The sequence below is a fragment of the Sinohyriopsis cumingii genome, chromosome 15 (assembly GCF_028554795.1).
Source record: "Sinohyriopsis cumingii isolate HCF-2022 chromosome 15, ASM2855479v2, whole genome shotgun sequence".
NCBI classification, from domain to species: domain Eukaryota; kingdom Metazoa; phylum Mollusca; class Bivalvia; order Unionida; family Unionidae; genus Sinohyriopsis; species Sinohyriopsis cumingii.
The window spans coordinates 18626773-18645194 of NC_142975.1; the positions used below are offsets into that span (position 1 = coordinate 18626773).

Genomic DNA, 18422 nt, shown 5'->3' on the forward strand with positions numbered 1-18422 from the left:
AATTGTAGTTATATTCTTAGTCATCATAAATTGAATGTTGTCATTTGAATTGTATGCATTTTCTATTTTTTAAAGCACCTGTTTAATAAGACAATACAAAAGCAATAGTTCTTTTCATTGGTACCACTCACACTATCAGAGGGGGCACCACTCTTATTTGACTTCCATCTTGACAAATAGACAACCTGAGCTTTTCTGTTGATAAAATAAGTCAAAAGACTTGACAATCTTTATTTCACTTTGCGTGTTGATTCTACCCATATGACTTTTAAAATTCAGTAAAATTAATAATACTTTAATACTTTTAAATACAGAAATGCTTACTTTGCAAATGCATTTCAGATGAACAGGAAGAGAAGGAAACTGAATGCAATTGATAAACACAAAATCAGAATACATTTCTAAGATTGTAAATAAAAAATGATGATGTGGTACTTGAGTGCAAACATGAATGTAAATGGAATGCAGATGATATGCAGATTTGGTAACATTATCCATTTCAGGGCCAGTAAATTATATATATAGAAATTGTTATATCACTGCCTATTCTTTATGTTTCATTGCACGTATCTTGAGGACTTGAGAATTAATTATCTATTTGCATTATGGTACAGGTTCAACAAAGAAAGAATGATGAAACTAAACCATGATGCAAACCTTGAAAAATGGACTGCATCTGTATAAACACTCACGCTGTATAAAAACTGTGTCATTTTAATGCATCTTATTTTCGTAATCTATTTGTGCTTTATAGTTTTTATTGCACTGATTGTATTCCGTATGTTCCAATAGGAGTTGTCAAGGAGCAAACCACAAGGGAGTGTTGTAGCGCTTCAACAACTGCAGGAGAAGTCATCTCCTTTGAGCAGTTTTGGACTTGGGGCAAGACAGTTTGAGCGGAAAACAACTTTTTTTGAAAGTCGACTCTGCAAAGATTTAATAACTGCAAACTTTGATATGGTAAGGATCAAGAATTTTGTACTGTAATGACAACAGCTCTGATTTGGTCTTATTTCCATTAATTTGATTGACTTTATCTTTCTAAAACAGACAGAATTACATTTTATTAATTTTTAAAAATAAATCAGGAAAATGTTGGACAGAATATAAAAACTCAGTTATATAGGTATGTGTATTGCTGCATGCAGGTATGAAAAATTTCAATATTAAACACAATACCTGTAATTTAGTTGCTAGAAAGACTGAAACTTGTGGAATCCAAACACACGTTTGTGTACAAAACTATGTTTAAATAAGGAAAAAACTTGAAATATGTTCATGGAGCATGGATGTCAAACAACAGTGACTGAAATGATCTTTGTAAGAGTGTGTGCGTGTGATTTGGATTTTTAACGTAGCTTTAAAAAAATTCAGTCATATTGCTACGATGTCTGCAGTGTGACAGTTTATAGTGATGTCTAGCACTGGGGCATCATGCTGCAGTCATATAGCATGATGTCCCACCCAGTCACATTATCCTGACACCAGGCCGACCAGTCCTAACACTAACCTGTTAATGCTGAGCGCCAAGTGAGGCAGCTATTAGTACCATTTTTGTAAGTCTTTGGTATGACTCGGCCGGGCATGAAACCCATGACCTCCCACATCCGAGGCGGACGCTCTAACGATCTTTGTAAGACTTTACCAAGGTATGGTTGATGGATGGACAGGCTAACACTACTATACCTCAACAACTGTTATGTTGTTTTGGGCAAGTTCATCGACAGTTTGTTTGCCATTGAAAAAAATTGGAAAATTAGAACAAGTGAAAGTGACTTTAAAATATATTGTCAATATTTGCCAAATATTTTATATTTAAAGTGAAAACAAATATTTTACAGTATCTTGTAACTTTATGTTCATCTGCTTTGATAGTATCAAGTAAATGTGGAACAATGAAATGTAAAAGAATTTTATTTTTTAAAAATATGATAATGCCAAAAATGGGTTTACAAGAAATGTGTGGGACTTTTCATTTCCCTGGATGTCATTTGGTTTTCATATTGTTTGTTTTTGTTGTAATCATAACGAGTTAGAATGCTGAATCAGACTTCCAGCTTCATAGAAGTACATGCTAATAAAAAGTATTATTAATTTCAGGTTTGTAGTTTGATAATGCGACACAGAGGGAGCAGAAGCATCTATGTTCAACAAACTCTTTTGGTGGTCTTACCCAGGCTAGCTTCATTCAATCCCAACAACTTCTGTAGGCTGTAAGTTGTCTGTGTATGATTGTCTGTATATATGTGACTGCCTTTATTTCCTCTTTGGAAGAGATTACTTAAGTCAAAATTAGTTATATGAAATGCAGATATATAAAAATAGTGAGGGTAATGTATGCTATTTACAAATGATAATATATGATAATTGATTATCAAACTCACTTTAACATGGAGCATATTTTCTGCAATGTCAGAAGTAAAAGGAACTTACTTTAATATTGAACTATTAAAAATATCTATAGGAACAGTTTGTCAAATAAAGTGTCATTTAGATTGAGTGTAAGTACCAGAGGTTTGGATTAGCCATTGATATGTATGTATAGTGCAAAAAGAGAACACAAATGTCAAACATTGATAAATATAGATTTGCTGTAAAATATAATGTATAAAAACAAATGAATTACATTTGTAATTTAATAATCTTATGTATAGTCACTATAATGTAATATAAGATATATTTGAAGAAGTAAAAAAAAAAAATGATAAAACATGGTTCATGCAAAATTAAGAAATCCTTGAATTTTTTAATAACACCTGGAAATGTTACCTAACTCTATGAATGTGTCTGAGGTAATACAAAAAGTTCAAACTGAAATATATAAAATAAATAAATTAATAATAAATACACAAGTTAATAAATAACTGGGATAAAATTTGATGGCTCAGTTGTCACACAACATGGGTAGTTACAAGATGAAATAGTATCCCTTTGCTATTGTTTGCTAATAAAATCATTTTCCCTCCACTTTTATTCCTCTTATGGAGAAAGTTCAGTTTCTGTAAGAAATAATGTACCTTGAAAACAACTCTATGGCTGTAAGAAATAATGTACCTTGAAAACAACTCTATGGCGGTAAGAAATAATGCACCTTGAAAACAACTCTAGGGCTGTAAGAAATAATGTATCTTGAAAACAACTCTAGGGCTGTAAGAAATAATGTACCTTGAAAACAACTCAAGGGCTGTAAGAAATAATGTACCTTGAAAACAACTCTAGGGCTGTAAGAAATAATGTACCTCAAAAACAACTCTAGAGCTGTAAGAAATAGTGTACCTCAAAAACAACTCTTTAGAGCTGTAAGAAGTAATGTACCTCAAAAACAACTCTCTGGGGCTGTAAAAAATAATGTATCTCGAAAACAATTCTCTAGGGCGTAAGAAATTTTGAAAATAATACTGTGAAACCCATCAAAACCAAAAACCCTCAGGATCCATTTTTTAAATACATATATTTAGTAATAATAATAATAATAATAAGGACTTTGTATAGCACCTGATATTTAGAAGCTCTAAGCGCTTTACAACATCAGACAACACCTATAACAAAAAAAAACACCATATATAATGATATTATTACAGAAAAAAAACACCATGAAATTAGAAAACAAAAAACATGCTGAAAATATTTAAGGTAGGAAACATTATTAGGTCTTTAAGTTTGTTCTTGCAGTCAAAATTGGTGCGTTTTAAGAGCACTCTTGAATGGGATCACTGTGTCTTTGTGTCTAAGTTCAGTGGGCATTTCATTCCACGTTGCTGGGCCCTGGTATGCAAAAGAACGTCTGTATGACTTTGTTTTCATAGTGGGAATAATGAGTATACGATTGTCAGAAGGAGTGTAAGTATCTTGCTGGTGTGTACACGTGGGTGAGGTTGGATAGGTATGTTGGACTGGAGTCCATCAGTGAAACATAGCACAGAGAACAAATTTTGTGTTTGATTCTGGATCAAATGGATAGCCAGTTTATGGTACAGAGCAGCAGGGAGGTGTTCTCTGATCGTGGTACTCTAAGTATGATCCAGGCAGCTGTGTTTTGAAGTTTCTGGAGTAGATATCGAGATGAACCAGACAGAATTGAGTTACAATAGTCCAGTCTTGAAAGTACTAATGAACACACATGTGTTTTAGTGGCATCAACTGAAAGATATTTGTGAATGGAGCTGATGCGTCTTAGCCTTGCATATGTTCATGACATGTTGGTACAATGTGAGAGTACTGTCCAGAGTGACACCTAGGTTTTATACGGACTGAATTTAATGTTGGTGTTGCTGATATTTATTGTTTGAGGTAAAGGATGTGAATGAGAAAGTCTTTGTGTTGTGATCAGAATGGCCTCAGTTTTATCATCATTCATCTGCAGCTTGTTAAATGGCATCCATGATTTCACATCAGAAATACACCTTGGATGGTAGCATCAACTTCAGTTGGGTGGCTAGATTTGTATATTTGGATGTCATCAGTGTACAATTGGTGAGACACTGGATGATGATATATGACACTTGAGAGCAGCTGAGTGTATAGAATGAAGAGAACAGGTCCAAGAACACACTCCTGTGAAACACCATAACATAGACTAACTTGGCTGGAGTGTATTCCATTTGCAGACACAATTTGTGTCCTGTTGACCAAGTAGGACTTAAACCACAGTAAGGCTGTATCAGGAATGCCAAATACATGCTGGAGACAGTGAAGTAATATATCATGGTCTATTGTGTCAAATGCTGCAGACAAATCAAGGAGGGTGAGAACTGTAATCTTTCCGCTATCCAAAGCAGGGAGAATGTCAATAACTACTTTTAGAAGAGTAGTTTCAGTACTGTGGCTAGAGCGATATGCAGATTGTACATTGCTAAAAAGACTTTGAATTCAGATGAGATGAGTAAGAAATACATCATGTCACAATAATAAATACAGTTGTTCCACGTAGAAATACATTCCATGTTAAAAACATTTGAAGAATTAGATTCTTTTATAACATAATTTTATCCATTGGAATTATGGGTGATATTACCTAATGTGTTAAATACTATGTATAATTCACTATCTTTGAAGTTTCAGTTGAGTGAATCTGAATTTGTTTAATACTATTTTATTATTCCCTGTCTGCAAAGCTTCAGAAGTATGGCCAGTTTCCTGGTTAATAAAGCACTGATATTTAATTTAAACAAACTGTAAGAGTTTTCTAAATTAATAGCATCAATCATAATTAGGTACCAAGCAGATAAACGTAATCTTTCTTAAATGGTTTACCTACATACATTTAGTTATCAATAATTTGTCTTCACTGGCCCTTTTTAATGTTGCAAAGACTTCAGATTAGTCTCTTGCAGGGGTGCACAACCCCCGGCCCACGAATGTGTTCTGTCCGGCCCTCTGGGCAAATTAAAACAAGACAGAAATCTGGCCCATGAACAGTAATTGTATTAAAGAAATTAGAAATCCATTGTGCTACTAAAAATAAAATTATATAAAACCTTATTGTCAAGCAGTAATTTATTACAACATTCATTAACGTTAATTTAGTTTACCAAGTCACTATTGTATAGAACATGTAGCATAGTGTTTGCAGTACTTGAGTGGTGTTAGAAAATGCAATCTGGTCCTTGGCCAAAAAGGTCGTGCATCCCTGGTCTATTGTCAGCCCCAGTCTGTGTTCAACTTGGTGCATGTCATGTATTGTTTTAACTTTGCATGCCCTTTGGGACAATTTTTGGGTCTTTGTCTCATAGAGAAACCTACAGCAGTACTTGCTTACTGTAATTAATTGGTTTCAGCATGTGTTAGGAGATGAAATACATTTTCATTTTTGGTATTTTCTGCATCTCTTATGACATGCAAGACAGTGTATCGAATATTTTCTACATCTCTTTTGACATGCAGGTTAGTGCATCTGGTGTTTTCTATATGCCCCAGTCGTGCATGAGGATATGAGGTCAGCTGAAATTCTCACATCATCTTGTCAGTTCAGGGTTGTTTTTTGGATGTGATTTTGCTTGGAGAGCATTTACTTGAAATATTCGGATTTCCATGTACCGATTCAGTAAAATGGTTTGATGCAGGGAACGTTTTTTATTGTAATTCTTGAATGATTTGTCTATTCTTTGATTGATCATAGGTAATAACAATCAATCACAATTGAAACTGCAAAATACAAAGGAAAAAAATTGAATCTTTAACCCAAATGATAGTGCATAGTGAGGTAAGTCCTTGGATTAGTTTTGTCATCTGTCCAGTCATTAGTCCAATTGTCACAAGACAACAAAAAAAAATTATTGTCCCAAACCAGACCAAATTGGATGTTTAGATATCTTGAATGGGTCCCATGACCTGATTAGGTTCTGGTGAACCTTTTGGATTTAAATTTGTGTGACAAGAACCTTGTCAACACATTAAAGCAAAATTATTTGATGACTTGTTTAAATTCTCATGCTTTTATTACAATGTCAGTTTTTTCTCCTTTTTATTTATACAAAATTTAAATATTTCAGCTTGGGCATTTTAATAGAAAACCTTGTAAGCATGACAAAGCAAACGTTATTTGAGGTAGACATTAAATTTTGTAGACTTATTTATAATCATATTCATATTAAAATTCTTATAACCTTATTCGGGCCATTACAGCAATAAGTTCGTTTTTCTACATTTTTGAATGAGCTGGCTTGCACTTTTTTGACAGCACCAAATTAGCTAAAACCATTTTAGTTAAACAGATAAATCTGGCATGCATGTTTGTAGACATGCTGAATTCTTTGTTATATATATTCAAACCTTAAAGTATTTTTTCTTAAAATGTTCTATATTTTTTAATTTTCGGGACTTGGTCTCTTTTGGTCTGAAGTATTTTACAAACACAGATCTTGTTTGTTTTGTCAATGATTTCAGCTGTCTGGCCCCCACTTTTGGACAAATATCAGACTTATCATAATTTTAGTAAGCTTACGCTTTCAGTATGTCACTTAAATTGACAAAACAGTTTCAAGAGGAAGACTAAAATCAGGACCTTAAAATTTAGGGACTTTCTGTATCACAATCACCTTACTAGTTTATTCCTTTCCTTTCTGTCAAGTGTCTGACAGTGTCACAAAATTACATTTGTTGCCATGGAGGGGAGGGAAGACATGCTTTTGCCTACAGTAAAAAAAAAAATCCCTTCTAGTTCAAATCCTCAGGCATACTAGTGTTATATTGTGAATCATTTTCATTGGTATCATTTTAATATATTTTTTTAATTTTTAAATTGTCATTTTCTTTAGTGTTGAAATGCATGCATTTATGAAGAGATCATGTTTTTTCCACAGAAGAATCATTATTGGTTTGGGTTTTTGCAGCCATGATTTGCTACATCCAACAAATCCATGGAAATTTGTACCCCTTGAAAAATAACAACATTGTTCCCCATCAAAAACAGTGTCAAATATCACAATGAAAAATATAGTGACATTGTACTCCATGAAAAATAGTGACAAATATCTCAGTGAAAAATAGTGACATTGTACCCCATGAAAAATAATGACAGATATCTCAATGAAAAATAGTGACAAATATCTCAATGAAAAATAGTGACAAATATCTCAATGAAAAATAGTGACATTGTACCCCATGAAAAATAGTGACAGATATCTCAATAAAAAATAGTGACATTGTACCCCATGAAAAATAATGACAGATATCTCAATGAAAAATAGTGACAAATATCTCAATGAAAAATAGTGACATTGTACCCCATGAAAAATAATGACAGATATCTCAATGAAAAATAGTGACAAATATCTCAATGAAAAATAGTGACAAATATCTCAATGAAAAATAGTGACATTGTACCCCATGAAAAATAGTGACAAATATCTCAATGAAAAATAGTGACAAATATCTCAATGAAAAATAGTGACATTGTACCCCATGAAAAATAGTGACAAATATCTCAATGAAAAATAGTGACAAATATCTCAATGAAAAGTAGCAATATTGTACCCCATGAAATATAGGGACAAATATCTCACTGAAACAGTGACAAATATCTCAATGAAAAATAGTGACAAATATTTCACTGAAAAATAGTGACATTGTACCCCATGAAAAATAGTGACAAATATCTCAATGAAAAATAGTGACAAATATCTCAATGAAAAAAATAGTGACATTGTACCCCATGAAAAATAATGACAGATATCTCAATGAAAAATAGTGACAAATATCTCAATGAAAAGTAGCAATATTGTACCCCGTGAAATATAGGGACAAATATCTCAATGAAACATAGTGACAAATATCTCAGTGAAAAGTAGCAACATTTTACCCTGTGAAAAACGGTGAAGCATATTCTTAGCTCATATATATATATAATGCTTTAACTGTGGCAAAATGTTTTCTTGCTGGAGGGTTCAAAGTCTTCATGTTTTCCAGCAAACATTTGAATATAGCAAATTGTTGTTAATGTCTTGGCATTTTTTTAAATGCCTCATTGATAGAGGAATATATTGTTTGGACAGTTTGTGGGCATGAGGTTTGTAGGTAAGAGTGGCTATGGGCATCTTTGGGTAAAGATTTTTCCAGCACTTGTAATTAAATAATCACTTATCCGATTGACTTAATATTTGGAATTTAACAATAACAAAGTTTCTTCTTGTACCACAATGACCCGTGGGTAATATCTCTTTATCGGGATATGGGTTAAAAAAAAGTACAAGCAGGACTCTTATTTTAGTTAATGGTTTGATTTCTTATTTCTCCAGACACCTAGAAGATTCTGTTACCTTCCTTTTGGCTACAATAAAGTCACAGAGAGAAAAAACAGCTGCATTCCAGGCTATAGGACTTTTAGCAACAGCTGTTGGGGATGAGGTTATCCGTTACGTGGCACGGATCATGGAAGTCGTTCGAATGTCCCTTCCTCACAAGGATCTAACAGCAAAGTATGTGAATTCATCAAAGCTTTTGTAAATAACTTTTGTAACTTACTGGCATTTTCATAGATGGGTTTGGGTGGTTTTAAGACACTAAATTTAATTGAGTATGGGTAGTGTTGGTGTTGTGGTGGAAAAATCCAGACTGCTCAGATTTTTTTTATGCAGACCAGTCAAATTAAAGTGTGATTGGTGGTGTAGTATTATAAAATATGCCAGCTGACCCACCCTTACTCCACCCCACCCTTAGTTTAATTCTGGAATAGCCCTTCCTTTCATACATATCTCCTAGATAATGTTTACCATTGATAGGACAAAATGACATGTAGGAGATTTTTTAAACAAAAGTTGTTGTTTTTTTTGTTCATAGTTTGAATTTTATTCAGTGTTTTTTGAAAAAACATCATCAATGATATTGAAGAGTAGTTGATAGTGTAGCAGAATGTTTCATTTTAGATCAAAATCTACTTAACTATCTTTTTTAATGTTGATGGAAAATAAAAGTTAAATGGCTTTAAATTTTAGTTTATGAGCTTTTTGAAAGAAAAAAGTCCACAATTAAGAAAAAAACATGATTAGTAGAAACATGTACCAAATAAATTTAAGGTTAGTACAAATGTGAACCAGTATATGGATATAGTATTTTATAGGAATCATACTAGATGTACTTTATAACAAATTATGGATACAACAAAGTAATTTTTGCAGCAGGGCCCCAAGTGGTCTAAAGCGCTCACCATTACGGATTACTGCCATCTCACCTCTGTCTGCATGGGTTCGAGTTGCGGGTTCGGCCTATGTTGGTATGTGAGAAAGCTTGCCAGTAGCTTCTCATGGGTCAGTGGTTCTTTCTGGGGTTTTCCCGGGTTCTTCCTCCACCATTAATACTGGCTGCCATGTATAGCCTATCGTGTGCTGAAAAATGGCGTTAAACCCTACAACAACAACAACATGATTTTTGCAGCCCTAAAAGACTTTCTTTGAATGTTTTTTATTGTAAAGAAGTCCAAGCAGTTTGATTAGGTGAATCGATTCTTTTATAATGGATTTAAGTAAAATTGTTTACAGGAAACACAAGAGTTTTGTGGTGGACCCTGCGGTGTTCACATGCATCAGTATGCTAGCCAAGGCAGTTGGACCTGGAATGACTCGGGATGTGAGGGAATTGCTAGATTCCATGCTGTCTACAGGGCTCAGGTAATTTAGGGAGAAATTGTTGACACCTTTTACAAGTTGGGATTGACTGAAACTTTTACTAATCAGTAGCATGTATTCAGAAGATGTAAGAAGGCAGTAGATCACCCATTCATACTGTTTGTTTATGGAACCCACCTTGATGGAAGCTGGAGACAGGAATCATTCTGGAGACCATGTGAATATCTGTCTGTATATCTGTCCACTTCTTAGTTAGCCACAGTGTTCAAGTTTTTACTTTCCTTTTATTTTAATATCATTTTGTACCATGCTTTCCAAATTTGGAATATAACTTGGGTGTGCACTTATCTTTATCTTGCTGAATAAATATCGTCATTGTTGAAGCTTGGGGTCGGCTAAACGTGCAGGCCATATCCAGCTTTGTAGCAAAATAAAGTTTTTTTCAACTTGGTGAGAAATAAAAGTAATCATTTACACATTAGATTTGCTAATAATGAATCCACAGGAGGAGATTTAACATTGAAATGCATCAAATGCTGAAAGACTGGTATGATTTTATGAAAAAGTAAAACCTGGTGCCACAGAGACATATGAAAAATATTTCAGTTGTTTAAAGTCTGTTTCATATTGTCCATTTCCAGTGTCCACACAAGCAGGTGATTTGGGCAAAATAGTCAGGTCTGTAATTTCATTTAAAGAGTCCCAGAAAGTGAAGTTCACTTTGCCATACATTGAATTCACAAGACCTCCTTTTGTATCAGTATATTGCATTAAAAAGTTCATCACATCTACATTTGTGTCAGTTTTCCCTTCAAAGTAGAATGTGGATTGTTATAGAAGAAACTGTCATGCTCAATAATCAAGTATGGTGCTAATTTGGTGATCATAAATACCAAAAATTACATTAATATATGACCAAAATGCTCCCATGATCCTTGAAAAAAAAATGAAGAGAGAATTTTTTTAACCAGATATTTAGAGTTCAGCATAAAGCTTGCCATACTTGAAAATAGTTATTGATAATTGATAGTACTTTTTTATCTGTACATATTCATTCCTGTGACTTTTATGTTGCTAGTCCATTTACATATGCATATATTGTTACTATCGTCTATCGATCCATCAAACCATGGTTAAGTTTTGCGTTGAGGTCATTCAGGTGCTGGTGAGGTATCCATTATCTATGAACTTGTTTCTTGTTCTGCATTAGGGGTGGGGATGGGTTCATTTTTAAATTTGCTGTTCAGGAATACACCCTGATGTACAGACATGTTTTATGCTTTTATACTTGCAGCTGGATGGTAAAACATTGGAAGATGTCCCAGCTTTGCTTTGTTTGAAACATGCAATCAACTTAATAGAAATACATTAAATTTAAATAGTAAGTTAGGACATGTTTTAGCTTTCAAAAAGACAATTGGGCAATTTACTTCTGCATCCAATTAACAAAATCTCCGAGAAAAAAAAATCTATTTAATTGATTTCCTGGATTAAATTATATGGAATCATTTCTCAACATTTTCATAGCATAATGTTTTCTTGAAAGCAGAAGAAGAAGAACTAAATTTTATACAACTCTTATTGTCCTTTACTACAAGTGGGCTACTTGCTATGTCTGTTGCTATTAAGTACCTTTATTATGACTTAAGACATATGTTGTGTCTATTTCTAATGAGCACCTTTATTACAGATTGGCTATGTATTGTATCTGTTGCTAATGAGTACCTTTGATAGAGCTTGGCTACTTATTGCATCAGTTGCTAATGAGTACCTTTATTACAACTTGGAAATGTATTGTTGTTTTTGTTGCTAATGAGCATCTTATTACAGCTTGGCTAAATGTTGTGTCTGTTGCTAATGAGCACCTCTTTTGCCAATGAGCATCTTTATTACAATAAGGCTATATGTTGTGTTTATTGCTAATGAGCACCTTTATTACAAATTTGCCATATGCTGTGTCTGTCGCTAATGAGTACCTTTACTGCAACTTGGCATATATTGTTTCTGTTGCTAATGAGCACCTTTATTACAACTTGGCTATTTACTGTGTCTGTTGCTAATGAGCACCTTTATTACAACTTGGAAATGTATTGTAGTTTTTTGCTAATGAGCACCTTATTACAGCTTGGCTAAATGTTGTGTCTGTTGCTAATGAGCACCTTTTTTGCCAATGAGTACCTTTATTACAATAAGACTATATACTGTGTTTATTGCTAATGAGCACCTTTATTACAAATTTGACATATGCTGTGTCTGTTGCTAATGAGCACTTTTACTACAACTTGGTTATATATTGTGTCTGTTGCTAATGAGCACCTTTATTACAAATTGGCTGTATGCTATAGTGTAATATATTTATGTTGCATATACAGTATGCTCCATGTACTCAATTGTTTAAAGTTTAATGTTAGTAAAATAAACTTAGTTATAATATTAAAAATTGTAAATACTATTTGATAGCCCAGCACTGACAGCAGCCCTGCGTGATTTAGCAACTCAGATCCCCCAGCTGAAGAAGGACATTCAGGATGGCCTATTGAAAACCCTGTCCATGGTCCTCATGGGAAAGCCACTGAAACATCCTGGTGCACCCAACACTCCAACCACCACTGTGCCTACACCAGGTAATTATTCTCCCTTATTTTGTAAAGATTTTGTATGTCAAGTTTCATTTTGTAGCTATTGAGTTATCATTTAATTGTATCCCTATTGCCTTGACAGATATTAAGTTATTTATATTCTTCTCTATTACCCAGACAAATATTGAGTAATTTATTTTTTGTCCCTGTTGCCTTGACAGATATTGAGTCATACTTTTATGTTGTGTCTATTGCTCTGGCATATATTGAGTCATTTATTTTTGTCCCTATTGCCTACACAGATATTGAGTCATAATTTTCCTTTGTCTTTATTGCCTTGGAGGTATTGAGTCATCATTTAATTTTGTCTGTATTGCCTTGGCAGATATTGAGCTGTTACTTTCTAACCAACGATGTCATTGTTGTCATCATCCTATCCTCCTCATTGTTTACAGTGTTAATATTTTTGTTAAAGGTTGATATGGCTGAACTGCTTGCATTGATGACATCCTTGTTTGTCCATCTGACTATTCATTTGTCCATCATGAGACACTTCTTAGCAAGAATGCAAAAACAACACTCAGCATTGACCAGTGAAGTTTAGTTTACTTATTTTTATCTGTATGTAGATGACCTTATTAGATTTTCAGGCAGTTACAGGAACTTTTCAGTTTTGTAAATAGTTTGAAGTTTTCAGCAGAGCTTGTGAACACTCTTGAGACCATATTTATAAACAGACTTTGATCATACTTTATATATGAACTTGTTCCATCAAGATCTTGGAAGAGTTTGTTTTTAGTGAGATCTACACATGTTAGTGAGGATCCATGCTGATCCAGTAGTGGGAATTGAACCCACAGGCTTAAGGTAATGAGTCCAGTGCCTTAAACATTGGCCACCACATCTTCCTTGGTTGGGGATCTCAGTGATTTGCAAATTGTGACTCCAGAGGCAAGACCCTTTGGGGGCAAGGTCATACCCAGGAATCCCAGCTTACTAAACAGTTTAGCTCCCCTTATAATGCCGTGTAAAAATTATATATTTTAAGAAAGATACTATAAACATTTTCTAAGATACATATGAAGGCCAAGTCCTCATGGGTAGAGAAAAATCCAGTGAAGATTTCTGGTTGTATAAATGACTTGCCCTTTTTTGTATTGAAAAAGTGACCCTGTATAAATAGTCTAGGAAAGATGATAAATTACATACACATTAATAGACAATATCATAGATGCTGCCAGGGTGCACAATTGCATGAATTGCATACAGTTTGTATGAATTCATGTACTTGGAGAGCACTGATGCACAGGAACTTCTGCAAATTAGTTTAAAGTCACATATATGAAAATGTTCTCTGTTTAGTGTGTAATTTTTATTTAACCATTCACCATTAAAGTGCTTGTCATATGACATTATCACACCAGTAAATTGTATCATAGCACTTGTTGCAACATCTGCAGCATTTCTAAATGTTTCATGAAAAGGCTTAAGTTATTGTTGGTATTAGTTGATTTTCATGGGACTTTGCCAATTTATCTGAAAGTGACATAAAATACCAGACATTATTGGAAGCAAAAGATCAGACTATTGATCTAAAGATTTGTTATAGAGGAGACAATTAGAAGTTAAACAGTTCACTGATAAATCAGTAATTTTGCCATATTGAAAACACACATTGGAGAATGGATTCACAATTATTTGTATCTTCTGAAAGTTAATTCTAATTTTCAATGGCCATGATTCATTATTAGTTATTCATCTCTTTATTCTTTATATGCATTGATATGTATCATATTGTAAGTTGTGTATTGTAATACATTGCATAAGCATATCTTTTCACCTGTGGAGTCTTTGTTTGGTTTTTGTGGTTTCTGTTGAATTTATATGTTAAGCTTTTTGATTCTTTGAATAATGTTTAGAGGACATACAAATTGTCAAGGTCAGAAATGGTTAAAGATACAAGATTTAGGTTCATTGATATGGCATTTGTTAAAGATACAAATTAGGAATTTGGGTTCATTGATATGGCATTTGTTAATGATACAAATCAGGAATTTGGGTTCATTGATATGGCATTTGTTAAAGAAACAAATCAGGAATTTGGGTTCATTGATATGGCATTTGTTAAAGATACAAATTAGGAATTTGGGTTCATTGATATGGCATTTGTTAAAGAAACAAATTAGGAATTTGGGTTCATTGATATGGCATTTGTTAAAGATACAAATCAGGAATTTGGGTTCATTGATATGGCATTTGTTAAAGATACAAATCAGCAATTTGGGTTCATTGATATGGCATTTGTTAAAGAAACAAATCAGGAATTTGGGTTCATTGATATGGCATTTGTTAAAGAAACAATTTAGGAATTTGGGTTCATTGATATGGCATTTGTTAAAGAAACAATTTAGGAATTTGGGTTCATTGATATGGCATTTGTTAAAGATACAAATTAGGAATTTGGGTTCATTGATATGGCATTTGTTAAAGAAACAAATCAGGAATTTGGGTTCATTGATATGGCATTTGTTAAAGAAACAAATTAGGAATTTGGGTTCATTGATATGGCATTTGTTAAAGAAACAAATCAGGAATTTGGGTTCATTGATATGGCATTTGTTAAAGAAACAAATTAGGAATTTGGGTTCATTGATATGGCATTTGTTAAAGATACAAATCAGGAATTTGGGTTCATTGATATGGCATTTGTTAAAGAAACAAATCAGGAATTTGGGTTCATTGATATGGTATTTGTTAAAGATACAAATCAGGAATTTGGGTTCATTGATATGGCCTTTGTTAAAGATACAAATTAGGAATTTGGGTTCATTGATATGGCATTTGTTAAAGATACAAATTAGGAATTTGGGTTCATTAATATGGCATTTGTTAAAGAAACAAATTAGGAATTTGGGTTCATTGATATGATATTTATTACAGATACAAATTAGGAATTTGGGTTCATTGATATGGCATTTGTTAAAGAAACAAATTAGGAATTTGGGTTCATTGATATGATATTTGTTAAAGATACAAATCAGGAATTTTGGTTTATTGATATGGCATTTGTTAAAGAAACAAATTAGGAATTTGGGTTCATTGATATAACCTTTGTCATAGGTAGACAATACACATTAAGAAAGTATGCATAAAATAAAAAAACTTATTTGACCAATGTAGACAGGCATATCATCATGGAAGTTGCTATCTTTTGTTTTGGGTATGGTTATTACATTGTGTTCACTATGTTTATATCCTATAATGTGTGTGCAGAGACAGGGGAAATGGTGCAGGTAACAATAGAAGATGCACTAAACTAGCTGTATAATCACCTAAATATTTAATTATGACAGGTAATAGGTTCCATGGTAAGTTGGGATTGCTAAATGTTTGGTATCAAATGTATTATTGCATGTATTACATCACAGACCTATATGTATTACTGTATAAACCTCTTTGTCTCACTCCGTAGTTCTCTAAGTGTTACTATATACACCTCTTTGACTCACTCCATAGTTCTCTAAGTGTTACTGTATAAACTCTGACTCACTCCACAGTTCTCTAAGTATTACTGTATAAACTTTGACTCACTCCATTTATCTAAGTATTACTGTATAAACCTCTTTGACTCACTCCACAGTTCTTTAAGTATTACTGCAGCGATCTTTATGCATTACTTGATGTACTTCTGTGTTACTTGATAGATCTCTGCATTACTTTGTAGACCTGTATGTATTACTCCATGGACTGTTGTATATTGCTCTGTGGACCTCTGTATATTACTCCATTTACCTCTATGTATTACTCCATAGACCTATATGTATTACTCCATATACCTCTGTGTATTGCTCTATAGACTTCAGTGTATTACTCCTTAGACCTCAGTGTATTACTCTGTAGACTTAAGTCTGTTATTCCATAGACCTTTATGTATTACTCCATAGACCTCTGTGTATTACTCCATAGACCTTTATGTCCTTTATATATTGCTCCATAGACCTCTGTATATTGCTCCTTAAACCTCTGTGTATTGCTCTATAGACTTCAGTGTATTACTCCATAGACCTCAGTGTATTACTCCGTAGACTTAAGCCTATTATTCCATAGACCTTTATGTATTACTCCATAGACCTCTGTGTATTACTCCATAGACCTTTATGTCCTTTATATATTGCTCCATAGACCTCTGTATATTGCTCCTTAAACCTCTGTGTATTACTCCGTAGACTTCAGTGTATTACTCGATAGACCTTTATGTATTACTCCATAGACCTCTGTGTATTACTCCATAGACCTTTATGTCCTTTATATATTGATCCATAGACCTCTGTATATTGCTCAATAGACCTCTGTGTATTAGTCAATATAAATATATATACAGATCTATTTATCTTCCTTTTTGTTTCAGGTTCCACAACAAATGTAGCAGAAGTTCAAGATGTTACTAGTATCACACTAGCCTTGAAAACTCTTGGAAACTTTGACTTTGAAGGTAATTTGCATAACTACAGTACAGTAACACACCTGGGAAACGTTGATTTTGAATATGTTCATTGTTGAATTTATAAAAAGCACACAATATCTCAAATTTAAAATAAGCATGTATGATCATTGCTAATTTAAAACATAAACACATATGACCATTAATTTAAAAAAAAGTTCATATGATTGACATCAATGAAAAAATAAGCATTTATGATGATTACTAATTTAAAAATAAGCACATAATTGTCACTAATTTTAAAAAATAAGAACAATATAATATATGCACATATGATTGTCAATAATCCTGATTTGCACATGCTATTTAAAATAAATAATATGTTTTGTCACTAATGAAAAAAATAAGCAGATATATGGTATAGAATTTTTTACAATCTTATTTTGTAATAAAATATTTTTTTTAAAGGTTTTAATTTTAATATTTCATTTCAGGCCATTCTTTGACACAGTTTGTTCGTCACTGTGCTGAACATTACCTGTCCAGTGAGCACAAGGAGATAAGAACTGAAGCCGTCAAGACCTGTGCAAAATTGCTGACCCCACTGCTTAATGTTAGTCAACACACAGTAAACATATCCTACCTTTGAGTTTTGTTATAGCAAGGAGGACTACATGCATACATACATACATACATACATACATACATACACACATATCACACATGCATACATACATACATACATACATACATACATACATACATATGACTTCATTTCAATTCAGAAACTGTATTCATTGGTCTAAAGTGCTCACCATTATGGATCATTGCCATCTCACCTCTGTCTGCATGGGTTCGAGTCTCGCATTCGGCCAATGTGGATATGTGAGAAAGCTTGCCAGTAGCTTCTCGTGGGTTGGTGGTTCTTTCCTGGGTTTTCCCTGGTATCTTCTTCCACAGTTTATACGGGCTGCCATGTATAACCTATCTTGTGATGGAAAATGGTGTTAAACCCTACAACAACAACAACAACATACAGGTATTATCTGAGTCAGATATTTTGCTATGTAAATAGGGTATATCTACTATAATCTCTGGTTTTGCAACCGTATATTGGTATCATACAGCTACAGATTTTGATTTAGTGGCAGTATATCAGTGGAGTTTATAAAATGTTTCATAATTGATTACTGTTATACTTTAGCAAATTGGAAAACTTGCTGCATTTATCCTAGTTTTAACACACTTTGGTATATTTATTCCAATATAATAATTTTCTGTCATTTTATCACATGAGGAATCTTATTACAGTGTCATCAGAATTTGAACCATCATCAATTT

The 18422-nt window shown here is 33.2% G+C and overlaps 1 protein-coding gene across 2 annotated transcripts in view; it reads left to right on the forward strand.

Annotated features, from left to right (window-relative positions):
* The window catches only part of LOC149781363 (serine/threonine-protein kinase mTOR-like), a 165860-nt gene that overhangs the window by 21490 nt on the left and 125948 nt on the right, over window positions 1-18422 (forward strand). For both annotated transcript variants that reach the window (XM_089935452.1, XM_089935453.1), the window contains exons 8-14: window positions 793-960; window positions 2101-2213; window positions 8736-8915; window positions 9975-10103; window positions 12522-12685; window positions 17049-17132; window positions 17576-17694. In XM_089935452.1, coding sequence (XP_089791578.1) covers window positions 793-960; window positions 2101-2213; window positions 8736-8915; window positions 9975-10103; window positions 12522-12685; window positions 17049-17132; window positions 17576-17694 — 957 coding nt within the window. The remainder of the gene's footprint in view (window positions 1-792; window positions 961-2100; window positions 2214-8735; window positions 8916-9974; window positions 10104-12521; window positions 12686-17048; window positions 17133-17575; window positions 17695-18422) is intronic.